At 51.6% G+C, this 27,019-nt stretch overlaps 9 protein-coding genes across 9 annotated transcripts; 3 read left to right on the plus strand and 6 right to left on the minus strand.

The window, feature by feature from the left end:
* Positions 1-78: 78 nt before the first annotated feature.
* Positions 79-1,136, minus strand: BO97DRAFT_413130 (uncharacterized protein; the record flags this gene model as incomplete). The annotated part of the gene is made up of 3 exons (XM_025696272.1): positions 79-405; positions 519-818; positions 879-1,136. 3 exons carry the CDS (start codon positions 1,134-1,136, stop codon positions 79-81), a joined length of 885 nt encoding a protein of 294 aa, XP_025553082.1.
* A 438-nt stretch (positions 1,137-1,574) lies between these two features.
* BO97DRAFT_423308 (uncharacterized protein) lies at positions 1,575-4,432 on the minus strand (the record flags this gene model as incomplete). Its single annotated transcript, XM_025696870.1, has 4 exons — positions 1,575-2,391; positions 2,641-2,792; positions 3,112-3,722; positions 4,168-4,432. 4 exons carry the CDS (start codon positions 4,430-4,432, stop codon positions 1,575-1,577), a joined length of 1,845 nt encoding a protein of 614 aa, XP_025553083.1.
* A 323-nt stretch (positions 4,433-4,755) lies between these two features.
* On the minus strand, positions 4,756-5,379 carry BO97DRAFT_342111 (uncharacterized protein; the record flags this gene model as incomplete). The annotated part of the gene is made up of 1 exon (XM_025691654.1): positions 4,756-5,379. A coding segment is annotated over one exon (624 nt), but the record flags the coding sequence as incomplete, so codon positions are not given.
* A 980-nt stretch (positions 5,380-6,359) lies between these two features.
* On the plus strand, positions 6,360-7,278 carry BO97DRAFT_442215 (uncharacterized protein). Its single transcript, XM_025698240.1, has 3 exons — positions 6,360-6,592; positions 6,649-6,782; positions 6,847-7,278. Exons 1-3 carry the CDS (start codon positions 6,467-6,469, stop codon positions 7,265-7,267), a joined length of 681 nt encoding a protein of 226 aa, XP_025553085.1. The 5' UTR covers positions 6,360-6,466; the 3' UTR covers positions 7,268-7,278.
* Positions 7,279-7,307: 29 nt separating this feature from the next.
* Positions 7,308-9,479, minus strand: BO97DRAFT_387961 (deoxyribodipyrimidine photo-lyase). Its single transcript, XM_025693622.1, has 2 exons — positions 8,021-9,479; positions 7,308-7,961 (listed from the first exon to the last, which is right to left on the minus strand). The coding sequence occupies exons 1-2, from the start codon at positions 9,399-9,401 to the stop codon at positions 7,387-7,389; spliced, it is 1,956 nt and encodes a 651-aa protein (XP_025553086.1). The 5' UTR covers positions 9,402-9,479; the 3' UTR covers positions 7,308-7,386.
* A 2,024-nt stretch (positions 9,480-11,503) lies between these two features.
* BO97DRAFT_404695 (SDR family oxidoreductase) lies at positions 11,504-12,763 on the plus strand. The gene is made up of 5 exons (XM_025695014.1): positions 11,504-11,629; positions 11,683-11,841; positions 11,898-12,004; positions 12,056-12,372; positions 12,430-12,763. The coding sequence occupies exons 1-5, from the start codon at positions 11,588-11,590 to the stop codon at positions 12,618-12,620; spliced, it is 816 nt and encodes a 271-aa protein (XP_025553087.1). The 5' UTR covers positions 11,504-11,587; the 3' UTR covers positions 12,621-12,763.
* Positions 12,691-13,415, minus strand: BO97DRAFT_449371 (cupin domain-containing protein; the record flags this gene model as incomplete). Its single annotated transcript, XM_025698868.1, has 1 exon — positions 12,691-13,415. The coding sequence occupies one exon, from the start codon at positions 13,413-13,415 to the stop codon at positions 12,762-12,764; it is 654 nt and encodes a 217-aa protein (XP_025553088.1). The 3' UTR covers positions 12,691-12,761.
* Positions 13,416-15,238: 1,823 nt separating this feature from the next.
* BO97DRAFT_477054 (uncharacterized protein) lies at positions 15,239-16,040 on the plus strand (the record flags this gene model as incomplete). The annotated part of the gene is made up of 2 exons (XM_025700521.1): positions 15,239-15,779; positions 16,030-16,040. 2 exons carry the CDS (start codon positions 15,239-15,241, stop codon positions 16,038-16,040), a joined length of 552 nt encoding a protein of 183 aa, XP_025553089.1.
* A 1,451-nt stretch (positions 16,041-17,491) lies between these two features.
* BO97DRAFT_477055 (polyketide synthase) lies at positions 17,492-26,651 on the minus strand (the record flags this gene model as incomplete). The annotated part of the gene is made up of 7 exons (XM_025700522.1): positions 25,436-26,651; positions 25,247-25,370; positions 25,075-25,187; positions 24,576-25,017; positions 20,943-24,523; positions 19,688-20,869; positions 17,492-19,600 (listed from the first exon to the last, which is right to left on the minus strand). Exons 1-7 carry the CDS (start codon positions 26,591-26,593, stop codon positions 17,492-17,494), a joined length of 8,709 nt encoding a protein of 2,902 aa, XP_025553090.1. The 5' UTR covers positions 26,594-26,651.
* Positions 26,652-27,019: the final 368 nt, after the last annotated feature.

Below are 27,019 nucleotides of genomic sequence, written 5' to 3' on the forward strand. Positions count from 1 at the left end.
CAAAAGAGAAAGAAAAACAAAAGAAACAAATCGAAGAGGTTATCGCTGTGCGGTCCGTTTGACCTGCGGCCCCGAGATTCAGCGACGAAAGAGCCACGAAAAACTGGCCAAGAACTGCGCTAAGAGGCACAAGGGCGCCCACAAAAAAGAGGAGAAGAGGTATACCAAGGACAGAGCACTGAGACACACCCCCCCAGCCATTATGTTCTTGGTGACGTATACCGAGTCTCCAGGAGCCTGACAGATAATTCGAGTACCCCGCCGTGAAGGATATCGGCGGGAGACTTCACCGAAGAGTTCTCGCATCCAATGACGCGGTACCTCATATCGGTCTCTGAGCCCATAGTATGCCTGCAGGATGATAGCGCCGGTGGGAGCGATTGGGAACCTGGCCGGCACCATGTCCTAGGACTGTATTGGTAAAAACTTCATGTCGAGATCAATTTCAGGAAACTATCAAGACCAAAGGGATGAGCGGAAGAGCGAATATCGAGACCAGGACGGGCAAGGATACTTACCAAGGAATTTTCATTGATCTTCGAGGAGGTGGCCTTGAGAAAGCTGGCCTTGGAGGAGTCGATATTGGAGGGACCGGCCTTGGAGCAGTCGACCTTGGAAGAGTCTGCCCCGGTCCTGTTCTTGGACCCGTGATTCGTGTCAAGGATGGGAAGATAGTCGTGCACCGAAATGAAATTGAGATAAAATTTATCCTGGAAAATCCAATAATCATCTTCCAGGCTCAAAGGAGACCCAGGCTGTCTCAGGCGTTTGAATATATGTTTGAGCGCAGACAGATTCCTCACAGCGATATCTATACACTATAGGACGTGTTAGTTGTTTGAAGTCCCGCTACATATACCCGTTGCATATCGGCGTACCTGCTTATCGACATGCATACGGTAGAATCTCAAAAATCCACCAAGAACGGTGATATCAATGTGGCGACAATTTTCGTCTTGACGAATCCAGTTGAAGACCTGGATTATGGCTGACGGGGCGCCATCTGCGTAGATAGAATAAGGGGAAGGGAGACTCCATACGGCCGCTTCTACCACATAGTTACGAAGCGCGATAGTCAATCGGACTAGCAGCCGGCCCAAGATTCGGACTCCTTTCCGTGTCAGCTGCTTGGCCATTGATAGGATGCTCTTAATATGAATCCACGTTTCAGATGTGGATATGATGGGGATGGGGATGGGTGGTGGACAAGATTTCTGGGTTCGTGAGGGGGAGGGGGAGGAGAGTGGTAATGATGATGGGTGATATAAATTACAAAGAAATATCAATGACGCAATAATAGAAGTCTTACACCTTAGGAAAGGTGATACGTTGATACGAATTTATATGCCAGGCTGATCAGCTGCACGACCATCCCCTGAAACCTGGCCGATAAGAAGCTTCTGACTTAACCTCATTATTGTCAACCTGACTGGTTACATAGCACTTAGAAAATAAAAATTTCAAGAATACAAAGAAATAAAAAAGATCTTCCCAATGGCTGATGCTAGTTTGTGAGAGAGACAAAAATGGTCTCCGCAGACGAGCAGGAAGCTGAGTGTAACTACTGATCTGATCTATTCAGCATCCTCATCGCTATCATCGGAACTGCCTGAAAGCGCCGGCTGTGTTTCTTCGCGATCGAGATGATCAACATCAAGACCCCAAAGCTTGAGCTTCCAACAAATATCCTCATCGATATCCTCGAAACTGCCTGGAGGCGGCTTGTTCTGTTCGTGGCGGGGATCATGAACATCAAGACCCCAATGTTTGAGCTTCCAATAGTTCTTCCAAGGCACACCACAACGGGACTCCTCATGTTTTGTTTTCAGTGGCTCGCCTAGCATCCCCTGCTTCTTGAAGTCTAGATAGAGGCGACCCAAACCCTTATTGATCCTAGCTCGTGCCTCCTCCTCAGATGCCTCCTTGCTGCCTTCACCCTGCTGGATCCAATTACACAAAGCCTTCTTGATTACAGAATGCTCCTGCACTTTCTGAGGCGCCATCTCGTTTCCTCTGTACAGTTGAATCCACTCATAAACATTGGGTGGCAGGTCCATTCCGGTATGCTGAAGGCACCAATGGTGTCCCCAACAGCCGTACATGCCGTTTTGATTTCTGAGGTTGCATTTGAACACAAAGGTCATAAGCACCTCGAACTGGTAAAGCCTTGGCGTATAGATCACAGTTACCAGGAATTCCGAAATCTTGGACTGGTGAGGGGACATGCACACCAATACAGTACCAGACCTCGGCTTGCAGAGCATAATTGCAATGGGTGCCGTCTTCCCGCAGACGAAGTTCCAGACGTATATTTGACCAGGCTTGATCCCGTGGTCAAAGGCAAACTGGATGCAGTAGTTTCCCAGCACGGCTTTGGCGCACTTATTGCAACTGCGAGAAATACTGTGAGACTGAGTCCGAGAGGGGACCCGGAGAAAATGTTCTCCTGGAGGTACCTGTGCTGGGAATTCTACTGCTGCTGGGACTGAGGATTGAGGTAGTAGTCAACCGCGTGGAAGAGACAATTGGCCCATGGCTAAAAGAGGCGAGTGATTATCTAGAAGTAGAGGCACGAGGATCTTCGAACTTGGCAAGAAACTTCCTTGTCGCCCATATGGGTGTCAACGGGCTCGGGCATACTCGACAGATGAGATTTCCTCGGGGCGCTTTCGTGATGGGAGTTCTTTCTCCCCTTCCGGGCAGGCAAAATTCGCAGTCGACGTCCAGTCCGTATAAGATGTGGGGTTCGAATGGGTTGGGTCCTCTGGCAGTTTGAGGGAGCCAGACAAATTCTGGACATGCAGAATCAGTGGCAATTGTGTGTTCAGTCTAGTCTTACGTACAGTACTTCATAGCTTCTGCTCAAATGAAATGCTTTCCTCGATTTCGCTGGCAACATCATAACCCATAACAATCTCCCTTCTTTGCAAACATTCCAGCAACAGCTAGCAGTACATTCTGTGAGTCTGCGGTACATCAGTTCATCAAGCCAACATGACAATCATTTCGGGTCAAGATGCTTCAACATGCGCAGAGTTCCTCCTCCAGAGATAACATCGCCTATCTTCTCGCCACCAACGGCATCGTAGCACAACGCCACACCTCAAATACATCGACATCTCCATCTTTGTGCAGGTATCCTCGCTGCTCTAGGCAGTACGCATTATATTCATTGAGGACCCTCTTCTCTGCTTGAAGAAATAGTACCCCGGGTGCATTGAGAAAATCCGGTCGGTCTATGATAACAAGGAGAATGTGATAATACTGCCGAAACAGATTTGCGCCCTCGGCCTCTTCTCTGTCATTGGGAAAGACACGCATGGTTTGCGGGGCTGTATCAAGTCTCAGACAAACTGTCTGCATAGCGCCGATTCCGTGGTCAGATCGCGGGTCGACAAGCGCACGGTGTGCATCCACAAGAGAACCTAGCGAGGCCAATCCAGCGTTGGGCGACCGACGAAATTCTAGATGAACAGACTTTTGCTCGGGTAAATTCTCTACCAGTGCGCTGGTAAATGCTTGCGCCACTCGGGCGAGGTCCAGCCCATCGTGAGGAACGGTAATGTAAATGATGTGTTGTAGGTCTGGTATTGAGCCTGCAGGAATGTTTGTCATAACAATCACAGTTTCGTCGTGCCCAGTGATGGTGAGGTAGCGATCCGGTGAGGGGGAACCCGCTTTCTGGTCCAGCACAGCGAGCGTTTCAGGTGAGATATATTGATCTGCTGAAGATGGTTAGCCTTCGTTTTCGTCTAGCCTATAGTCGCACCCATCATCATCAATGCAGGTATACTTAAGTTCATGGCTCATGACCTCAAAGTCACCACACTTCTTCACAGCGATCTCATTTCACTCTGGATACCAGGCCGATCTGGCTTGTGGATCCCGAACGTGATTGACTGGCGCTTATTGGGAAACGTTTCGGTTGAATGCCACCCAGAGCGACCCTGCGGCTCTTCGTCAGGTTGTTTTATTGCAGATTTGCGAAAGACGTCTGAGGTTACGACGAGAAGAAGGCCTTCCCTGTCAGCCGACTTGGCGTTCGCCTTCGCAATCCCTGGGAAAAGCCCCTCAGCAGGTTCGATGGTTTTGTGATGAGCGATCTCGCGCCGTTAATGCTTCACCACCGTAAAAGCATCCGCCTGGGGCGTAGCGTGAATCTCGAACGAAGCGCCGGCCAGAAATCGATTTGACCGTTGAGATAATCACACTGAAGAACCAAGTTCTCGGAGTCCAAAGGAATGGTAGTGTAGACCTGGAAGGCGAACTTCGGTATCCCGATATTAGGGTCGTCATCTTCATGTGGCTCGGGATTGAGGAGAATACGCTTCAGCGTCATCAGTGTTACTGTTTGGCCTTCGTGGTCCATGAAATGGCGCGATCTCCATCTTAATGCAACTCGTTTTCCTGTGCACCACGAGGGACGAGCCATGGTGCCTGGTGATAGAAGAGATTCTTGCTAAAGATAGAGATGAACAGATCAGAGCGAAGATAGTTAGGAATGCTTGGAGGTGTAGGGTAGAGAAATGTGGATGAGGTTGAGTCAAGTTGGGAGGTTTAAATGGTGAAGTGACACCGAGGAGGCAAACCAGGCAAACAACCAACATTCATTCACTCTAGATTAACGGGTAAGGGTATAATCACATGGCATCATCCTCCATTCTACACGTTCATCTCATTACCTCAGCTAACATGGCCTTCCTGCACACAGTCATAGCAAACGAAAACCTCCCACCCCCTTCAGTATGCAATCCCCTACAACAGGGCTGCCGCCGCCGCTGCGGCGACCATGGGGGCTGCGGTAATCATCGCGTCCACGGCGCCATTGCGAACAGCAGCTCCGGCCGTCTTGGTGGCGGCGGGTTCGGTCAGCGACTTGACTCCGCCGGTGACCACCAGCTTATAGAATGTCTTAGTCGGGCCGTATGACGAATGGGTTGAGGTGGACGAGGAAATTGACCCGCCGTCGACACTACCTGTCATGGCCGCGAGCATGTTGCAGCTGGCCGCCTCAGTCCAGGACTTGAGGGAACACTCGTAGGAGCGAGTGACTGTGAGGTCGTAGCTCGTGCTCTCGTCCGAGATTGACGCAATGTATTCGGCGGTCAGACTGATGGTCGAGGGACCCTGGATGATGGTCCACGAGTTCTCGATGTTGCAGTCGGTCTTGGGAGCATCCTTGATACAGCCAACCTTGTAGGTGGTGGCCGCGTCGTTGATGCCGGCCACACTGGCACCGGTGCTGGTCCATCCGCCGTACATTTGGTATTTCACATCCCAGTCCGGGCTATAGATTCCCACCGTGGTGGTTTTGTCATCGGCCTGGACTGTCAGAGCCGACAAGGCTGCAGCAAGGAAGAAGGAGGCACGCATCTTGACAAGGCTGAATTATGTGCAGCAGAACTGTTAAAGCGTGGGAGGAGAGACAAGAGAGGGATCTTGCAGGACAACTTGAAGGGACGAGGGCAGTGGAAGAGCAACAAGCCAGCGCCGCTGGCCTTAAGTATGGGGAAACGGGGGGACAGAGTCCCTTGAGCAGATGCGGAGGGTCAGTCCGAAGATGCAGGGCAGGCTAAAGCCAGGCACCCTACAGGTGCCTCCGGATGAATGGCGCAGCGTCCACCAACCAGACGCCGATTGAGAGCTGAACTTAGGCGCCATGGCCAAATGGCTCATCAACGGCTCCAATAGTTCATCTAGCGGGAGTTTTAAGCGTTAGGCCAAAGGTTCCATCGCGCCGTTCCACCCGCCATCCACACAGTGTGTGACCTCTGCTGGAGTACCACAATGCTGAGGGGTGATTTGATATGACGACACAAAGAGGTTGCACCCGGTAAGATAGAGCAATGAACATTTTCACCCAAAAGGAGCATTGCACCGAGGCTGTTGGGGGATGTTCAATCTGACATGCATACACCGGAAATTGCATGTGGGCTCACAGCGGCCAGGGTAAACATTGTTCCGCTACAGCAATCAAAAGACAGTTAGTGAACTCCGGATCTCTCCGATCTCGTTGAGTTCATCAGACAAGCTTCTCATGTCTCGGGGGACTGAAGGCGTCGCGGATGGCTCTGGTTGCAGACTTGCAACTCGGCTAGATCAGCTGTGGCCGGAGTGGTCCACGGCCAAGAATCAGCATTCCCACCCTTTGGATCAAAGGAACCAAACATCACTAACTATTGAATGATTTTAAATGCGAGTCAGTCTCGCCTCCACTAAGCCAGATTGGGGTCGAAACCAGGGGTCTGGCCTTTCAATTGGTCTGCAAAGAGTTTGCCAAGCAGGGGTCAAAGATAACCTTGTGCATCTCTCCTCTTTCGTGAAACCTGGCTGCTCGTCCTGCTCGTCCTGCTCGTCCTGCTCGTCCTGCTCGTCCTGCTCGTCCTGCTCGTCTTTTCTACAATTGCCACCCCATAATTGTCTTCACGTCGCGTGCTGTGACAAGTGTGTCCCCCGAATTGGCAAGATGATGCCCTTTAAGTTAGTTCTGGCTCTGGCTGCCACTACACTCGTCTCCGGCGAGAGCGTGGTCACCACCCTGTTTATGCCCGACACCGACTCTCAAACCTTGGTGGCCTCGGTCATGGGAGTCGTAAGTGCATTGTCCATGTCTGAGATGCGACGCACAAGCCACTAACTGCACACCAGGCTGCGACGGCCACGACCTACTACCTAACTTGTCCAGCCGCCGATAGCGATGAGTGCGGCATGGGCCCCGGGATGACGGTCATTGCTGGCCCTCAGACCACTACCTATCTGATTGAGGAGCCCGACGAGGACGTGTAGGTCCTCGCTGCGAACCCGTCGCTGTTGGAATTGACTTGCTGACCCATACGCCGGCCCCAGGTATATGTCTATGGCCTGTTCCGTGCAAGGGACTACGTCCGGGGTCTGTATCGAGATGATTTCGGGCACGGGCGCAGACTTCCCCGGGACTTACACGCGCCATATGGGCACCGATGACCTTTGCTGCTTCATGCCAGTCACCATCACCGCCGGAGCTGCCAGCGTTGCGAGTGCCACCTCGCCAGCGACCGCAGCGACTGCATCCGCTACCGCCACTGCTATCGGGGCGTCGACAACCGCCTCCTCCGAATCTGCCAGCGACAGGTTGGCTGCCAACTCCGCCGCAACGTCCGCTGCTTCAACAGCTTCCCAGAATGGCACCGCCCCGAGCAGCACTGGGGCTGGTGCTTTTATCACTAACGATGCCGCTTTCGTTATGGGCGGTGCGGCCGTCGCTGGTCTCGTCGCTGCGTTCCTGTAGATAGCCAGGCCTCGAGATGTTTCGGGTGTATTAAATATTATCGATGTTTTTGATCAATGTCTAAGTCAGTCATGTATAAAGTCCAAAGACACTCCTTTCACCCCATTCCCGAGACTCGGTCACCTCTTTCGTTTCGGGCTCGGTTCTTCCTCCTTCGCTCCATCCAAGCCATGCGTGTTGTCACCGTCAAGCTCCTCATCACCGCCCGATCGCTTCCGGATCCCACCCGTCAGTTGCTTCGCGTCTTGGCCCGTGGTCTCGTCGACAACCTTGCCTCCCTCATCATGAAAGTCGAACACTTCCTTCCACGACCCATCCATGACTTTGGCATCATCCCCGTAAAAATTCACCTCATACGCATGCTTGATCTGACTGATGCAGAAGTCCCTCCGCTCATCAAAATTGAACATCGGTTTGGGATAGGCGGGCAGGCCACTGGCCTCATCTCGGCTGGCTGAACCGTCGCCCGTGACCCTGCACTGCCATTTTTTCTGGTCGGCGATGGGCGCCTTCCACGGCTCGTAGATGTACTTCTTGTCGAACTGCGCCAGCTCTGGGCAGTAGCGGCGGACAAAGTGGCCTTCCGGGTCCCATTTCTTGCCGAACGCGACCGGGGAATAACAGCGGTAGTACTGGGAAAAGAACGCAGTGCAGGAGAGCCACATCCAGTTTCCGACGTTGGAAGCAGTCTCGTCTAGTCTTTGTCAGTACGGTGCTCATGGATATTCAAGTTTGCAGGCGCGGAGAACGTACGGTCAACCAACCATTCCTCGAAGACTTCTGCTCCTCGCTCCCAGCTCACGTAGCAGCCACCCCGCGTCAAGAAGCATGCTACACTGTGTCGTCCGAGGTGATGTATCCAGCCTTCCTGTTTCAGCTGACGCATGAGTGCGTCGATCCACGGGAATCCTGTTCGACCGTGTTTCCACCGTCGGAACCAAGTCTCTGCTTCGGGTTTGTCGATCGTGTACGTTCCGTCCAGAAGATGTTCCCCTCGTGGCACTTCGGAGTAATTGGACTGGAGATGCCATGGCACAAAGCGTGCAATTCTGTTCCCTTGGGTCTGCGCATAGGCGTACCCCAGCGCAGCTTGAGCAGCAAAGTACATGTCACGAAAGAGCAGTTGGCCCGGCAGATTAGTAGGGAGTTGGGCGACCGGCCTTTTCTCGGTCTTCCTCTTCTTGAGCACTGCATCGACGTCCCACCAAAACTTGCGGACCGACAATGATCCAAAATGCAGATGCGGCGACAGCAACGTGGTAGCCTGAGGCTCGAAGGCGGCGGGAGAAGTCTTGGGCTTCTCAAATGTCCCGACATATTCCTCATCGCGGATGCAGTCACCCAAGATCCCGAGCGCCACCGACTCGCCCCCTCGATGCGGTGTCGTGGCCTGCGCCGGGTCAATCCCCAGTTCCTTCAGTGTGGGAACGGCAAAATCCCGCTTCGGACCCATTATGTTCTGGTACTGTGTTTCACTTTTCTTCGTGCGGTGCTCGGAGTTGACATCTGGTTCTGCCTCGGGGATGTCCTGGATCAATCTACTCAAATCCATGCGATTCTCATCCCAGGGGTCCGGGACGCTGGACGGCGGATCCAGTGGTCGGTCCGGAACTCCGCCGTTGAGCTTCTCGGCGGCTTTCTCCAGCTGCGTGATGCTCATCGTTGGCTTGCGATCGTGGACTCGGACGATCTCATCGGAGTCGAACAATGTCCGCCCACTCCTGATCACCACGGTCACGCCCGCCTTCTCCGCCAGTCTTACCACCTCATTGTCGCGATCCCGCGCGTAAGCGTCCGTGTCCTTCTCGAATACCAGATGTGTCACGCCCCAGGTCTTCCACAGCTTCGGGAAGACCGTCTGTGGGGCTTCGCGCACGAGCCAGAGCTTCTGTTTCGGGTTCAGCTTGGTGTAGGCGGCGGATAGATCTTGTTGGCACTCGAGCAGGAAGCGCCAGCGGTTTGGTCCGACTCGGGCGCGATAGACGTAGTGAGGATCCCAGGTCCAAACGGGGATGAACACGGAGGGCTTGAGCTCCAATGCAGCGGTGAGCGCGGGGGCATCGTGGAGACGGAGGTCGGTTCGGTGCCAGAGGAGAACGACAGGGCCACTGGGTTTAGGCAGTTTAGCAGGCATGCTCCACGACGATTGTGCGCGCGTAGACGCAATTGATAGCAGGGAACGCTGCCTGGGTCAACAAGCAGTCGCCTTGGGACGTGCGAAGAGAAAGTTGAATTAAGCTATATCGCAGCCGCGGTGGTCAATCTCTCCATCAGGCGCGGTGCAGATCCTCGAATCGCATTCCGATGCATCGGTGGCTGAAGCATCCGATGATGTCATTTCTTCGATCTCTTCTGGGGAAGTTTGTTCTGTCTGCTCGGTTTGCTCGATTTGCTCAGTTTGATTCGATGTGCTTTGACAGTTCTGCTGGCATTCGCCGCCTGCCAAATACAAACATCTCGCTTTCTCTATCTGCTTTTGCTTACATTCCACCCTCAACTTCTCATGACCGGATCAAATGCGGCGTCAATCACCCGATTTCCGTTGACTGAAAAAGCATATATGAAGTCCTTGCAGAATTTCCACTCATCGACAAGCTTAGGGACGAGCTCTCTTCTCGGCTCCGTAGCTGAACATGACGCGCACGGGTCCACCGACCACTAAGAGAAGGCCATACTTAAATCCAACTGTTAGTGATAAAGAACGAGAGCACGAAGCAGGAGCGCAATTCCTCCTGCGTAGAGCTTTTTGCGAAAATCATGTCTGGGTTGTCGCATACGAACAACCGGCACCACAGATCAAGCACATGTTATCGCTCGCTTAACTTTTATTCACGCTCACTGTGAAAAGCTATTCCGGAGACCAAAGATGTCGCCAAGAACGTCAAGAAGGCTTCATTGATGACTCAGGGTTTTGTAATCCCCAGAGAAGCTCCCAAGATTTGCGAATTGCCAGTTCACTTTCACCTGCAGGTTGTCGCCATTGTTCGCCTCGACCCAACTTGCCTCGGCATCAGTCATCATGATCAATACTATTCCAGCATGGATAGGACTGCCGTATCGTCAACAGTAATTCACGGCCAAATGAGCTAACTGACGAGCTGCAGCCTGAAGGTTTCCAAGGCAATGAGTCAAGTTCCGCAGCCTGGCATTCTATTCCACAGCTTAGATGGGCCTAAAAGGCGAAGATGCCAGGGGGGAGCGCCTCATGCACAGCAAACTATTTGTAGTAGCCACGCAAACCATGAGTTGTATAACGTCTACAACGTCATTACCAAGCACAGTCAGCGTCCACCAGTCGTACAGCGGGCTGCGTGATGATATATCGATCGAGCGGTTGCTTGGTAGCAGGCGCTCCGCTAATATGCCGTATTATACAAGTTGTTCTCCTTGCTTTCCAAGTTGCCGCGACTGAGCGGCCTGAGAGGGAAAGTCTCCGTCACCATGCTCCGTTACAGGGCTAATATCCTCAAAGGTGCATGGCAGCGCAGCCTACCGATTCATGTCAAACACAACTTGTCCCCGAAACTCCCATATGCCAACTTGATACATTAACCATCTGGGTCCTTGTGCTTATCGCGTAGGCCTGAATCAGCTTCAAGGTGCCATCACCGACACAATTATTGTCAATCATCATTTGCCTTTAGTCGATGAAGTCTCCTATACCTTGTCCACATCTGTTTTGATCAAAGGGTTTGCGCATTTAAGAGCATCGCCCGGCTGCGTTGGACGGCTTGTCCGATGCTGTCAGCGGTGTCTAACCATATCAACGGCGATAAGCGACGAGATCTATCCTGGGAAAGCGCCGCAAACTCATCCATCGTACCTCTGCTTGGAGGCAATAAGCCGTGTTCATTGTTGTAGGGCACCATTTTGGCATTGGAAGGACGAGGAAATGCGAGGAACTGAAGAGATGGGTCTCGAATAATTAATTAGTCAGATAGTGATGCTGACAATTCACTAACTATGTCAGAATAAGAGATACGTCAGCAGCAGACACTAGACAGTCTTTCCCAGGCGCTTGCAGGCAACGCTAACGGCTTCTGCTTTAGTTGACGCGGGCTAAATTGCACCTCGTATTTGAAGTCAAGATGTGGTGCTGCCGGGAATGACTTCCGCGCTAAACTAGACAAGTAAGCCAGCCCTCAAAATTGGTGATTAATAATGTATGCTTTGAAATCATACCATGCTGCCTGCCAGTACATAAAAACATTCCATTCCGGCTTCAATGAGATCATTATACAGCATCATCAAACTTTTCAATCGCCCTTTGCTTCCTCTTCCTGACTGCTAGATTTACCTCGTGTTTCTCGTTGACCGACAATGTCTTCATATCTAATCACTGGAGCCTCGCGGGGCCTGGGTGTGAGTGCCAACTATTTCCAGTCATCCTCAGGCTGCTAAATCCAGAGTTCCAGTGGGAGTTCGTCCGCCAGTTATCGAGCGATCCCAAAAATACCGTCATCGGACTCGTTCGCGACAAGCCTGCCACCGAGAAGAGAGTCACACAGGAGCTGGAATCACGTCCCAACATTCACATCTTGCAGGCCGACATCACAGATTACAGTGCACTTCAAGTGAGCTACCATGCAAGAATGGTGGCATTCCTTCCTGCTGACGACTGCGAAACCAGGCTGCTGTGGAGCAAACAGCTACTATCACCGATGGTGCTCTGGACTATCTCATTGCCAATGCTGGCTACGTGTCCAAGTTCGACGCATACGATGCAATTGGCGTTCTGTCAGTAGCCTCCCTTTACCAATCGAACACCTCTAACATCGCAGTTATTAGGGGTCAACAACCCGAAGCCCTGGAAGAGGACTTGTTGCGCGCCGTTAGAGTAAACGTCGCGGGAAATATCCATCTGTTCAACCTTTTCCTACCTTTGATCCTCAAGGGACAAGCCAAGAAGGTCGTTGCCATTTCCACCGGCATGGCCGACGCGGACTTCGTCGCCAAGTTCAAAATTGAAGTCGGATCGCTCTACTCCATCAGCAAGGCGGCTCTGAACACGGCGGTGGCCAAGTTCAGCGCGCAGTATGCTAAGGATGGTGTGCTGTTTTTCAGTATCTCGCCTGGCTTGGTGGACACCGGTAATCTTGGAGGGGGTAAGTTTGTCGACGACTTGCGCGTGTTGAGTGTCCTGTGTCTAATGTCTACTGCAGCTACGCCGGAGCAGATGAGCGGCCTGGCCCGCATGCTCGAGGGTTTCAAGGAATATGCCGCCCACTTCACTGGGCCCATCACCCCAGAAGTCTCGGTCGAACATGTGCTTTCCGTCATCTACAAGGCAAGCGTTGAGAACGGAGATGGTGGATCTTTTGTTTCACATTTTGGGAATAAGCAGTGGCTCTGAGGGTTGACCTCAGTCAGTTTGGATCACTTTCTGCTTCCAAGAGCCGCAATCAATTGGAACGAACATCATGGCTTCATCAAGTGTCATTATTGAACATCGCTATGAACTCCATTGTGAATTATCGCCTTGTGAGACAGCTCATCACATTGCCTTCTTCTCCTCATAATACTCGGGATATGACACCTTATATCCCAATACCCATTGCCCCCACATTGCAGTGGCCGCTGTGTAGACCCAACTCACGACGATACCCAACCCATGCCATGGCAAAGGCAAGGCGAGAGGGATGTCAGCATGATACAAAAACACCATCAACTGAAACAGACTGGGCGCCTGATTGGCATTCTTGCAATCGTCCAGATACCCGAAGAAGTTGCGGAAGAATCGCTCTTCTACCTCGTAATCCACGGGCGAAAGTCGGACGTCGAAGATGAGCTCGTCCGTGGAAGACGCATTCTGTAGACGGTGGTAGGTCTTGGGCGGGACCGTGGCGGTTGGCTGCTTTCCATCCGCTGTGACGGCCAGCTGTTTCCATGGTTTCGGGTCGACACCTTTGTACAGGCTCATGGTGCCCTTGACCATGCGGAAGGTTTCGGTTTGGTGGATGTGGTAGTGGCACGGAGGCTCCATAATGGATATGCCGCTGGCGTCGCGAGGAGGCAGGGTGGTGCGAAACACATATTCTTCGTCTGAGGCGTAGAAGGACACGGCGGAGCGTCCGTTCTCGTAGAGAATCGGATTTTGCGATGCCCGATTGACCCGGACAGGCGATGGTGAGCAGAAAAACGCTAGCATGACGGACGGCTGGGGATCAGTATGCTCTACAACTGTGAATCAGAGGAGAGGTATGGGCTTAATTATACCAGCTTGACGGCTGCTTATGAGGCCAGCCTGTCCCGGAAGAGAGACTCTTTCATGGCTGTGAACAGGTCATAGTGGATCGTGATTCTCGTATTTGGTACAATATGACCAATCAGGCGGTGGGAAGCTCGTGATCACTAACTTGGAATCATCAGACAACATTCGTCTCTGGGTTTTTTTGAGCCGAGATTATTGATAAAGCATGAAGACTGAACATGGTTGTATGGTAGGAAAAGACCGACAATTAGGGCTGGCGTTTAACTGCCATCATGCGAGGGAAAGTAACACCTGGCTGCCCCAGGCATCCGCAGTTCATCGGCCGCCATTGCTGGTTGGGATACTGCTACAGTCTGGAACATGTTACTTAATGCCATATGAGATTAGAATGCACAGTAGTGGCTAAGAGCAACTTACATGTTGAGATAGTCACAAAAGAGGTGGAGGAGAGATCGCAGAATATATTGTTGTCTGAGGCTGTCACCCCAGGAGTCGCGTTCATCATTTATCATCTATTGTATTTACTACTAGCCACGCCTCATATAGGCCACCTTCTACGGACAGGAGGTATATTTATTAGTGTCTACCTCAGCAAGAAGACAGATCAATAATGTCAAACCCACGCCATACTCGTCATATCCAGACAGGACGTAGATGGCCTAGTCCTAGGACTAGGCCAAAGTCAAATGGATTTAGGCGCACATTGAGATCTAGGACACGAATAAGACATATCCTGGAGGATGAAGTTCTGATGGAGATTTTTAGTCTGCCTTTAAAACACTGCTTTTGACAGATGTAAAGCTGTGTGATCAGGCTATGATCACATTTGCCCGGGTATGTATATTCTACCCTGGTCATAGAAATTGATTAAGTACGTTATAAGAAAAGTAGCAAGGTTTGAGTTGAGCTGTAACTGAACGATCTACCCACTACTACCTGATCTGATCTTCTAGTAGAATATGACTTCAGACTAGAAGATATTTATATAGGATGTAATTAACGACGTTCACATAGATCTATGAAGCCTATCAGCGCCCGAGTAATCTGGCCACGTGACTTGGGCCTATAAGCGATTTTCCTCCATACAGAGAAGTGAGTTAGACACCAAACACCAGCCTGGAGGGAAACAACGTATCGCGTTCCGAAGCACCTCCTGGGTAGCCTCAATTCCCGTTGACAAAGCCAATGGAGCTTGAATTCCAATGAACCACTTGCCGATCGAAATCAGATCCACGGACGACGTCGTTGGTGGAGACAAGACCTGACTTGCCAAGGCCTTAATTGTTACTCCTAAGGTTTAAGATTTCACTAGTTCACGGTCTCTGAACGCGACATAACCTGCGACGGGTGGAAATTGACCCCTTCGAAGCGATCCTTTGCTTCGGGAATGAGCAAAATTCCTATCCCCGTCATGTTCTTAAGCCTAAAACATACGAAATCTTATCCGCTAGCCATAAGTGGCTGTATTCAATCCCGGACGTAGACGAGGAAGCAAGGGTCGCGACCCCCTTGCCTCAACCGTGCAGCATGAATACTAAGAGATACGTCTCCTGCATAACAGCGGCTTGGCGTGCGGAAGGGAGCACAGGCCCCTGTGCAGGGGCTTAGGCCCGCACGTGTGCGGTACATAGCCAGAGGTCCTCTCTCGCCCTTATTGTGAACGGACCTCAATCTTCTTCAATGCACGGTCCAAATTGACACTGCCCACTGGAAACCCGTCCCATCCACGCTAATAAGCGGAGTGTATGTACTGTACAACCATGCATCCGCAAAGCCTTCTCGTGTGGCTCGCCACCTTGACTCTATCGATGCCCGCTACAGCCTCCCTCCCGGCCACCTGTACCTCAATGCAGGATGTGGTCCCCAGTCACCTGGACACATTTCCCACTCTTTTTCAGAACCACATCTGCAGTCAAGGCTGCAAGCCCACGATGACCGATTTCAAGCAATTCCTCAGCCAGGGGATCATTACCCAGATCATCACGGCAGCGATTCAACAGATGGGACTGCAGCAGTTTAGTTCCCTGGCGGACCCGATTGCGGAAGATGCCACGTCCAAGATTGAGCAGAAATGTATGAGTGGGAATACGACGGGCAAGAACCTATGTGATGATGGCAAAAGTCTGGCAGCTCTCGTTGATTGCTTGAAAACGAATATGATGCCGCAGATTCTGGCAGATGTCGACCAGTTCTCCATATTCGTGACGGATGATATGTGTAGGAAGGTGAAGGAGTTTGTACAGGGGCCGGAGTTATGGGAAATCACGATACCGGGGGCGATGGATGACTATGCTGCTACATGTAAGAAGTGATTAGTGCGGTATAGGAGTTGGGCTGTAGCTTGACGGCCCTGAAAATATGAACTGGTGCCAAGCCATGAGTGTCTCGATATCCAGATAGAATAGCTGTCACCAGGGCCGGTCATCGCCGGAGAGGGTGTATCCTGTGCCCCTGACTGATTGGCTAAGCGAACTTGTATGCACTGGCTATTGTCTCCTGTTGATTTGTCCACACTCATGTTCAGACTAATGCACCAATGAAAATGTCCCAGCGCTGAAATGAGCATTTAATAAATGCAGACCATTGGCTGGCGACTGCATTCCGGAGGAGACAGTTGAATAAGCATGGCGATGACATACCGTAAGATTTTTTAACGTGAGGAATGCGAAGGGGCACAGAGACTACGTTTTCATTGCACCCCAAGCAATGGCATGACCAAGGGACTACCTGACTCGGTGGCATATAAAACTCATCCGGGCGCCCATAATTGACACACCAGCTTCCCAGTTGCCGATTTTCAAGAAGAGGAAGAAGAACGACAAAATTGCCGACATGTACTTCCCCAGCCTCACTACCATCACCGTCGCGGTCAGCTTAGCCACTTCGGCACTCGGTGCAGCCAACGCCAAACAGGCTGTCGACGAGATGAGCAGCCTCCAGAACAGCATCAACGCGGCGCACAGCAGCCTGCAAGGATGGGGTGGGGGCGTCCTCGGCGCCATTCCTGTGGCAAGCCAAATCCAGGGGGTCCAGGGCACCTCGTCCAACGCGCGCAGAACTCTCAGTGACGCGGGCTCCATCGAGGGAGACGACCAAGAGGCCGTCCTGGGTGCGTATTCGCGACTGGCCACCCCGTTGATTGATACGCTGCACACTGCTCGTGATAGGGTAAGTGTCATTTGTCGAGTGCCAAATAGGCACAGATTGCTGATATAGAGTGTTGTTAGGCCCCCGAGTTCAAGAGTGCAGGAGTTGGGTTTGTCGCGCGCGCCATGCTCAACGATCTGAAGACCGAAAAGGACAACTGGATGTCTACTATGAAACGAATGGTTCCCGAGGATGATTTCCGCAAGACCAACCCGCAGGCTGACGATGTTGATAATGCGTTCAACGAGGCTATCCAGGCCTTTGCTGCTTAATTGGTATCTAGCAGCTGCTGTGCCCTGGCGTTTGGGCAGCGAAAGGAGCATTATGTGGTCTTAGAGACCACGTATTGATGCACCTTTATCAGTGTTGATTTGAAAGTGCCATTTTGTACTTTTATCTCACCTCTATGATAATCTCAAACACTTTTCATAGGTGGTATCCAGAAGCCTATGGTAGTTTGTCAGCTTCCTCCCCCGAAATTTATTGGATTGTGTGTCCGAGAATAGCCTTTGTATCTTTTGTTCTATATGTGGGATCTTACTCCTTTCACACCAATGCACCTGAATTTCTCAATCTTACTCCCTTACCACGCCGGCGACACAGGTGATTGGTTGGATAAAAATGCCGTCTGCGGCTGAGTCGAGCGCAAGGAAAGCTGTTTTAAGGCAGCTATGTGTGTGCAATGTAAGCAACAAAGAATCAAAGCTTACTATCAAGACTGACACGGGTAATTCCGTTTCCAAAAAGTAACATTGTGAGTTTTCATTTTACCAGCATGCAACCGCCGCCTAACTGAGTCCAAAATGAAATGTAAAAAAGAAGATTGGACATCACATCGAAGGGTAAGACCATATCGAGTAGAAGCATTACGTGAGCTTTTGTTCCTGGGGAGCCCAGATAGGGAAGTAGGTCTTCATCAGTTCAGGCATACTCGGAACAGCGAGCAACTCGGGAGATTCCTTCAATGCTTCTTGAAGATTATGAGTCTCGATGTAGGCAAGAGCACCCGTGCCGACTGTCCAAAACCTCATATACTCCTTCATCGCGTCTGCTACCATTGAGGAACTGCTCTTCAGTCGCGAATCGGCATGTCTTCCAAACTCTTCCACCCATTCTGAAGGCGGTAGACAGCGAAGTGGGGACAAACATAGCTGGCTGAGCAAAGTGAAGGTCTCCTCAAATGTAACGGTTTGATTCTGGTCTGGTCGCACGAGATTGTAGGCATGTCCAAGGCTAGCAGGGGACAAGGCCAAGCGCAGGAGGGCGGAACAGCAGAAGTCCACAGGGGCAAATTGGTTGCGAAGTCTGGGTGCGGCTGGATAGGCTCTGATGCGAATGCAGGTACTCATCAGGTAATTCATCATGTCGGAGGCTTTGGTACGTCCCGTCACACTATGTCCGGTGACATAGCCAGGGCGGTAGATCGAGATAGGAAGACCGTTAGAAATGGCATTCCAAATCACCTGTTCCGCAACGGCCTTGCTTCTAGTATAGCCGATATGCTGGTCTTGTTCGTCTGGGTCAAATGAAGGCCGCGCATCTTCCGGGACCAGCTCGCCTGATATGTGGCAGGCCGCGCCCCAAGCACTGATCGTGGAAGTGTAATGCAATGCCTTGAGGCGACCTGTATTGGCAAATTGCAGCATATGATACAGCCCTAAGATGTTGGCCTCTCGATGGAACGAATAAGGCAAGGTGTAATCGACTGCTGCAGCAAGATGAAACACCACACTCGCCCATTCAGCCAGTTCCTTGTATTGCTTGGTTCCCAGACCCAGCTGAGGATTGGCAAGGTCTCCGGGAATCGCCTTTACCTTCGCTTCATAATCCAGCGGTAGACCGTAGTCTTGCAGTGTTCGTTTGATTCTATCAAGACCCACTTGTTCGTTGGGTGCTCTCACTAGACAGGCCACCTGTTTGACGTGTGGTAGACTCGCCAGCATGCAAAGAAGGTAAGCTCCGAGAAAGCCGGTCGCACCAGTAAAGAAGACATGACCTTCAGTGGGAATATGCCATTCCGGAGCTGCCGTCGCTATAGGGTGGATGTCTCGCCCCAATTCACAATCTTGACGACATAAAGCGACTTCATCGATCTGGACATGACTGGCATCAAGCATAGCAACGGCGTCACCCGGCTTCAGCTCCTCAGATGCGTACTTGGTTTTCAAAATCTTCACCGTCGTTTTGCTGAGGCCCCCGACAGTTCCCGCGTTGGCGATTTCGAGGAGAGAGATTTCGATTTTCACATGTCGGCGGAACCAGCTTCGAATCTCGATAGCCATCAGCGAGTCTATTGAGATCTTGGCCAATTCTTCTAAGGACATGTCTCCCGAGTAAGACATATGAGACGCAATCATCTTGCCCAACTCGAAGGTAAGCCGATCGTGGGTCGCTGGATCGTCGAGAATGGATGGGTCTTCGTCGACTTCAGCAAGGAAGCGACGCAGCTCATCTTCTTGCCCACCATCAGAAACTGGTCCACCGGTAGTGGAGAGATGGTTCCAGGCTGCGAACCGTGCATCCCGGGCCCACCATGGTTTTGCGCTTGCTTCTGAAGATGATGCTGTCGTGCTAAGCCCGAGAGCAATTTGGGAAGGCCCACCAAGAATCGCCAGCTCCAATACTTGCAGAAGATCCCTCTCACTCAAGACCTGCATACGGAGGCTTCGATTCAGCTCCAACGTGCGCTGTGACTTCTCTGGAATATACCCGATGTCCCCCATGAACCCAAGGTCAAGTACATGAGCTGGAAGGTTTTGAGCACGGCGGAAGTGAACAAAAGCATCAAGGTAGGTGTTCGCAGCGGCGTAGTTCGCTTGGCCCGTCATACCACATAGCCCGCTAATGGAACTGAACAGAATGAAGAAGTCAAGTGGTAAGTCTTTGGTGACTTGGTGAAGATTCCAGGTTCCGTCCACTTTCGGTGCGAGCGCCGTAGTCCATTCCGTGTGAGTCATTTGATTGAATTGTTGATCCTGTATAAGTTCCGTTGCCGGGCGTTCATCAGTAAGTCACGTCAGGAATACTTATGCTAGGGGTGAGTGGGAAAGAGCGAATCTCACCTGCAGAACCATTGACAACTGAATCACGCCACCTATGGGTCGAGATGCGCACTTCACGGCGCGCTGAACGTCTTCCAAATTGGCAACGCTCCCTTGGATGATCATGACTTCACATTCGGCTTGCGCTTCGAGGTCCTTAATGAAGACCTTGGCTTTGGGAGTATCTGAGCCTGACCGAGACACGAAGACAAAGTGGCGAGCTCCTCTTTCGACCATCCAAGTGGCGACTGCGCGGCCGATGCCCCCCAAGCCTCCAACCAGCAGATATGCAACGTCTGATCGAAACAGAGCGCTACTGGCATGGGCACCAGTTACTTGCAGTACTGAAGGGTCGTCGGGCATGCGAATGACGATCTTCCCGATATGCTGTCCGGTTTGCATATATCGAAAGGCTTTCACAATGTCTGTTGCATCGAACAGGTTTAGCGATCGAATAGGGTGTAACTTGCCCTCTTGAAGTAGCTTCATCTGCTTGGAGACCGTCTCGCGAACAATCTCCGGGCGTTCCATGCCGAGTTTAAAGAGATCAACTCCAAAGAAGGCGCGATTACCGCCGAACATATCCATTTCCAGCTTGCCGTGGCCGAGAAAGTCGCGCTTCCCTAGTTCAACCATTTTTCCATACTCAGCAACGCACCTCCAGGAGGCATGCAACAGCTCGCCTGCGAGTGAGTTCAGCACAACATCGACACCTCGGTTGTTGGTGCGCTTCATGATGCCCGACACGAATGACATGCTGCGCGAATCAAACATGTTTTCTTCGGGGATGCCATAATTGTCCATCAGGTACTGTTTCTTCTCGGGACTTCCTGCAGTGACATAGATCTCGGCCCCCAGCATTTGACAGATTTGAATAGCAGCAAGGCCCACGCCACCGCAAGCGCTGTGAATCAGAACTGACTGGCCTCGCTGTACATTGGCCATGGTGATCAGCGAGTAGATTGCGGTGAGGAAGATACAGGGCGTGGCAGCAGCCTCGGCCAAGCTCATATTTCCTGGTAGAGGATAGCAGGAGTCAGCGGGCAGGATTTTGCGAGTACACATAAGCCCCATTCCTGACAAAACCACTTCTTGGCCTACTTGGAGCGTGGTCACACTTGATCCCACTTTGCGCACAATTCCGCTGCCCTCTATGCCAACTTGGTCGGTGGCTCCCATCAGGCCCATTGAGATCATTACATCCTAGAAAAGTCATAAGGTGAGTCTAAAGGTTTCGTAGCCTGTGAAAAGCACAAACGGGTGGATTAACACTCACTCTAAAGTTCAACCCAACATACTTGACTTCGACTTCAACTTCATGTGCCGCAAGCTTCCGAGACCGATCGGTGAATTGCCAGGTGATTGAGTCCAAGATGCCAAAGCACTTCACGTCCATGGCCCTAGGTAGGCAGCTCTGTATTGAGCTCACAGTATTTTCTGTGGAGTGCCACCCAAACCGTGGAACGTGTAACAAGCCATCATGTAGCGCGAACTCAGAGTCTGCCTCATGTAGCGAATCTTCTTTGTGAGCTTTGGCCGAACTGAGTACGTCTAAAACAGCCCGGAGTGCATCCATGTCGCACTGGTTCAACTCAATTGTTATGGCCTTGATCTCGATGTCCTGGCAAAGGACCCTCATCAATCCCAATGTCAGCGCATATCGCGGGTCAGGCGTCTGACCGTACAGCGCGTGAGTGGGCTTCGTTAACCACAGAAGATGTCCTCGAAGAGAGATAATCGACTTTTGGAAAGCTTCAAAGTCCTCGCGGGCAATGTTGTGCAAAAAGGGATCATCCAAGTCCAGCAGTGAGATGACATCAGTCGATTCCGCTGGTTTGTCACCTAAAGCAAGCCATCGAACATCCCAACCCCTGGAAAGAAGCTGAGACTCAAGTTGGCGAGCCCACTCGGGAATCTTGCCATTGTAAAGGAGACTGATTATTCCAGCGCAATTCTCTTCCGGTGCTGGGACGCTCGACAAAATATTTGCATTTACATGATAGGGGGCCTCGTTATCCAGACGCACAACGTCAGTACCTGTAAAGCCAGTTTCAAGCAAGGCTTTGTGCCATTCCTCGGGACTTAGATATGGCCTTTCCCGGCCGTCGTCCGCAAGCCACCAACCAGGAAGAATCCCCATTATATAGTCAAACAATGGGACGTCGTGACTCAGCTCCTGAAGCAAAAAGCGCCCCTCTGGTGCCAAAAGCTTTCTGATATTTCGTAAGGAGCTGGTAATGTTAGGTGTCGCGTGCAGCACATTCGATGCAATCACCAAGTCATAGCTCCCGCTCTCGAATCCCTGCTCCACAGGATCTTTCGATATGTCTAGTGTAGCGTAATGCATCCCAAAATATTGTTTAAACTTTTCTCGTGCTGGAGCTATGAAACCGGCTGAAATATCGGTGAATGTATAACTCGTATACATTCTTCCCTTTCCAGGCCCAGATGTAGAACAAAGACCAGCGAGTGCGAGTGAGGTAGTGCCACCAGTGCCTCCACCAACTTCCAGGATTCGCAGGGCTGGTTTCGAAAATGCCAGGGCCGCGAGATACTTCTCCCACTCAGTTATGGAAGGCATGTGTCCATACAGCCGTTGAAGTCCGTCATCCTTCATCAGTAGATCCAGAGGATTCACCTTGTCTTCCAAGAGATCGTTGATAGATGAGAGGATTCTCTCGCCCAATTCAAACGGGGCTGCTAACAAAGGGTGATGCGGATTGCTCAGGGTTGCCTCGAGGTATGGGAGTCGGGCTGTCGGATTGTGGACGAATTTGTCCCTCATCTCTGGAACCAGGGTTGCTTTGTCATCGCAGATCTGGAAGTAGGTCTTTTCAATCCACGAGAGGTATTTCTTAAGGTGATCTTGTTTTGGAGAAGCTGAGCGGGTTCTGTGATAGGTCTCAACGATAAATAATCCGACAAGTTCCGCCATCACTTTTCCTGGGAATAGGCCCTTCTCGATAGGAGGGAGTAGAATGTCAACCGGCGTAAAGTTGACGTGTGGTTTCCATTCTACGGTGGACAACAAGGGAGCCTGTGTATCTTCAAGAGCAGACTCCGATATACCGAAAAACGTCGCGCGCTGCATAGATAGGACCACACGGTTCTGACAAGTCAACAAAGCCTCCCCGGTCATCATTCCGCCTGTCATATCACATGAAACATCCAGTTGCATGGTATCACGAGCGTGGGCAACATAGAGGTCCTGAATCGCAGTTGGGATACACAGTCGAGTCATGCGACGACTGACACCTTGAGTGGCGGCCACACTCAGCAGCTGTAGGCATTGGTCAATAAGAATGGGGTGAAGCGCATAGTCGCTTACATAGTAAGCTTCAGTGTCCCGTAGCTCCGCAGCTGCATGGCTGCTTGAGGGGCTTGCAGTGATTTTCCGAAGACCACGGAAATGATCTCCGTACTCTAGGCCGTGGGCATGCAACGCAGCATACCATTTTTCGGGTGATACCTCTCGTAGGTAGGGATGAATAGAGGATTCTGGATGCTCGCGAAGAGATCCGGGACGGACTTGTCCGACACAGTGTTTGGTCCATGTCTCATTCTGATAGGAACTAATCGTGAATTCATAGCAGTGGGAATCGACGTTGTCTGCCAACTTCAGAGGGCGAAGACAGGTGATCAGTTCTATACCACTGAACTCGGTACTGGAAAGAATCAGGGCGGTCCTGATAAAGAGGTTCCTAATGGTATAGTCATCTCTGTCTGATATCTGACGAGTGGCTTCCCCCACCATTGCGACATAACCGGCGCAAGGAAACACGACTTCACCAGATATTCTATGGTCCAGAAGCCACAGAGCATTGTCTAATTGTAGCAGGTTTCTCCATATCGGCTCCAAATTTGTGGAGTCGAGGGTGCGCGAGCCTAGAAGTTCGTGGTGACGTGATCGCCGCAACCGCCAATCCTGGGCCATTCGGGTTTCGCTCCAAAAGCGTTCATCATGCGTCCATTGGTATGGGGGAAGATTGGTCAGGGTCTTGGCTCGAGGAATCACTCCAGTCAAGTCAACAGGGATACCGGTTATGTACAGATGACCGACTGTCCTCAGAAGGCATGTCCAAGGTTCCTTTGCTCTGACCAAGGTCGGGGTATACTCGGGTCTCTTTTTCTCGTCCACTTGGGCAAATATGTGGCGCAAAGGTGCCTCGAGCACTGAGTGAGGACCAATCTCAACAATCGTATGAGTCCCAGAGGAAGCCTTTAGCAAATCCTGAACTGCAGTGCTGAAAAGAACCGGGGATTCCAGGTTCTGTCGCCAGTATGCAGCAGTTAATTGATCAGGTTTTGTGATTATTTCACCTATGACTGTCGAATAGAGGGGGATCATGGTGGCATTGAACTCCATGTTGGGCAACATCTGCTCAAAGGTTTCACCAATTGCTTTCATGTGGTGGGAGTGATAAGCAACGTTGACAGCCAAACGACGGCAGAATATCTCCTCGACTTCAAGCTCACAAATAATATCTTCCAGGATTTCCTTGTCACCGGAAAGCGTGACACTTCTCGGGCTATTCTCACATGCGACGACCACACCTTCTCTGATGAAGGGCTTAGCTTCCTCAGCGCCCAGTCCAACGGCCGCCATGGCACCTGGAGTTCTGACGGCATCAACAGCTTGGCCACGGTTATACGCAATCGCTATTGCTGTTTCTGCCGAGATCGCGCCTGATGCGTAAGCAGCAGCTATCTCTCCGCTCGAATGGCCCACTACCAGTGATGGTGTAACGCCCCATTCCCGAAGAAGGTTCACAAGAGCAACTTGGATTGCTGTACACAGCGGCTGGGATAATCTCGCTTCGCTCATTCGGCTTGCATGATCGCACTTGAGTAATTCATCTAGTTCACGTGAGCAGACATGATTAGTTTTCAGATTACGGGTTTTGCATACTTTCAATGGTCCAGGAAGGAGAGTTTGTGAGTCGCTGTAAGTGCTTATCAAGGTCGCGAATGTCATCTCGGAACCGAACTGATTTATAGATTAGCTCTCTTCCCATTCCAGGCCACTGGGCTCCCTGGCCGCTGAAGACATAGACGATGTTAGGATTTGTGGCTCGGGCCCGAGCACATGTCTGAAGAGCTCCATCCGTGCCAATTATAGAAAAAGCACGGTGGGTAAGCTGTTCCCTGCGAAAGGCGAGGGTGTAGGCGAGATCGCTATCGGCCGCCTCGTGAGCTTTGTGATAAACATCGATCGTTTGTATGTTCGCCTCCAAGGATGTAGGAGTCTTGGCTGAGTGAATTAACAGGTGAGCCATTTCACGCGTCGGGCTTGGTTCAATCTCATCTTCAGACTGGTTTCCGAGCACGGAAGCGGCCGATTCCATGATCAACTACTCCAGTAAGTATATTCAGTTACGAGCGGAGAAGACAGGCTAGAAGAGACTGACATGCGCATTGGTACCCCCGATTCCAAACGAGTTGACGCTAACTCTTTCGTGTCGGTCGCTTGGCCATGGCGTTGCCTCAGTTGGCACCTGAAGCTTCGCTTGTTCAAAAGGGACTGTCGCTTTTCAGCAACATGCAATATGTGGGAGAGTACGATATAGAGTACAGACTCACTCTTAGCATTGGGCTGTTCAAAGTACACATTAGGGGGTATCGTCTTATTTTCCAAAGCCAGAACACATTTGATCACACTCGTGATACCCGAGGCTCCTTCTGAGTGACCGACATTTGGTTTGACCTAAAGGGGTCAATCGATGTCAGTTGATGCGTCTATATCCATCGAGACGGGGCGAGTCTACTTACCGCACCCATGTAGATGCCATCGTTGCCAAAGATCTTGGCAACCACCGAGGTTTCCGCCGTGTCTCCAACTATGGTTCCTGTCCCGTGGCATTCAAAGAACGCGGTTTTACCGATATCCTCAACGCCCGCTTTCCGATACGCGTTGCGGATTAACCGCTCCTGCGCCTGGGAGCCAGGGGTGGTGATGCTGGAAGTCTTGCCATCGCAGTTCACCGAGGTGGATCGAATCACGGCACGAATGGCATCTCCGTCTCTCAAGGCTGCATCCAGGGGTTTAATCAAAATCGCGTTGATGGCCTCTCCTCGGCCGTAGCCGTCCGCAGCGTCATCGAATGTTTTGCAGATCCCGCTGGGGGACAGGACCATGTTGTCGGACATGGTAGTTGTCATCGTCGGGGTCATGATGAGATTCGTTCCTGCCACCAAGGCTGAGGAGCATTCGCCAGAATAGAGAGCCTGACATGCCTCATGGAGAGCGACCATGGAAGACGAACAACCGGTCCGGAAGACGACGCTGGGGCCCCGGAGGTCATATTGGTACGAGACGTTGTTGGCCAGCGCAAAATCCCCCGCACTCATGACGCGGTAGCGATCAATGGCTAACGTGTCTTTACTGGCCAGGTCGAGCCAGTCTTCGCCGAAACTGCCCACGTAACAGCCCACGTTAGTCCCCCGCCAGTCTCTCTGTCCAGCGTTTTCCATGCACTCCCAGACGACTTCCAGCAACAACCTCTGCTGTGGATCCAGCTTGGAAGCCTCCACCTTAGTCATGCCGAAGAAACTGATGTCGACCTGCGAGATATCTTGCTGCAGGAAGTACCCATGCTCCGTTCGGATGGTGCCCGGAAGACCGTCTTTGTGATAAAATGCATCAATGTTGTAACGATCCGCCGGCACCCGGCAATGGCCATCTCTTTTGTTGACGAGGAAGTCCCAGAATTCTGCCTCGTTGGTCACTCCCCCCGGGAGTCGCATGGCCATGCCGATGATGGCGATGGGAAACGGAACGGCAGCCGGGCTACCATCGTCTTCATTCTCCGAGGATGGGGTCTCGATCTGTGGCTGAATAGCGGGAACGTCGACCAAGAACTCGGTAGCAGCACAAACTGACCGCCCAAAAGGGATTGCACCGTCGTGTTCTAGGGAGGATTGAAGCATGTCTGCGTGTCACGAAAGCAGAGAGAACTATGGGATTGGGTCCAGGTGTAGACGGTCGGGCCCGCAGCGCTCTTTATTCCCGGCCGTCGGCGTCCCTTACAGACGGAGACACGGGGGGGGAAATGACTCGGAGGAGTCTCACATGTCGATGATCTGACCGATCCAGTGGGTGATACAGCTAAGTACTGTACAGCAGAGGTGACGGACGATCGTGCATTGCGTCAAGCTTGGCCATCATGCCCAGCAGAGCATACCCCCGAGGGAGGGTCTAGTATAGGTCTCATTTCATCGACCGAAGACTGGGAAAGTATGGGTCAAGTCCTGCGCTGCGCTGCAGCTACCGACTGGAATAGTCTCATGCCTTGCAGAAGTATTGCATACCGGGTAGTCGGACCCACCACCATCGAGCTAGGAAAGTTTGAGGCC

Source organism: Aspergillus homomorphus, assembly GCF_003184865.1.
Source record: "Aspergillus homomorphus CBS 101889 unplaced genomic scaffold BO97scaffold_11, whole genome shotgun sequence".
Classification (NCBI taxonomy): domain Eukaryota; kingdom Fungi; phylum Ascomycota; class Eurotiomycetes; order Eurotiales; family Aspergillaceae; genus Aspergillus; species Aspergillus homomorphus.

Bases quoted from the DNA above. Each gene is read 5' to 3' on its own strand.
- BO97DRAFT_442215 (XM_025698240.1), top strand. From the start codon at position 6,467: ATGATGCCCTTTAAGTTAGTTCTGGCTCTGGCTGCCACTACACTCGTC. The intron at 6,593-6,648 runs GTAAGTGCATTG...ACTGCACACCAG, and splicing joins TGGCCTCGGTCATGGGAGTC to GCTGCGACGGCCACGACCTA. The intron at 6,783-6,846 runs GTAGGTCCTCGC...CGCCGGCCCCAG, and splicing joins GAGGAGCCCGACGAGGACGT to GTATATGTCTATGGCCTGTT.
- BO97DRAFT_387961 (XM_025693622.1), bottom strand. From the start codon at position 9,401: ATGCCTGCTAAACTGCCTAAACCCAGTGGCCCTGTCGTTCTCCTCTGG. The intron at 7,962-8,020 runs GTACGTTCTCCG...GACAAAGACTAG, and splicing joins CGAGGAATGGTTGGTTGACC to ACGAGACTGCTTCCAACGTC.
- BO97DRAFT_404695 (XM_025695014.1), top strand. From the start codon at position 11,588: ATGTCTTCATATCTAATCACTGGAGCCTCGCGGGGCCTGGGT. The intron at 11,842-11,897 runs GTGAGCTACCAT...CTGCGAAACCAG, and splicing joins CAGATTACAGTGCACTTCAA to GCTGCTGTGGAGCAAACAGC. The intron at 12,005-12,055 runs GTCAGTAGCCTC...CGCAGTTATTAG, and splicing joins TACGATGCAATTGGCGTTCT to GGGTCAACAACCCGAAGCCC.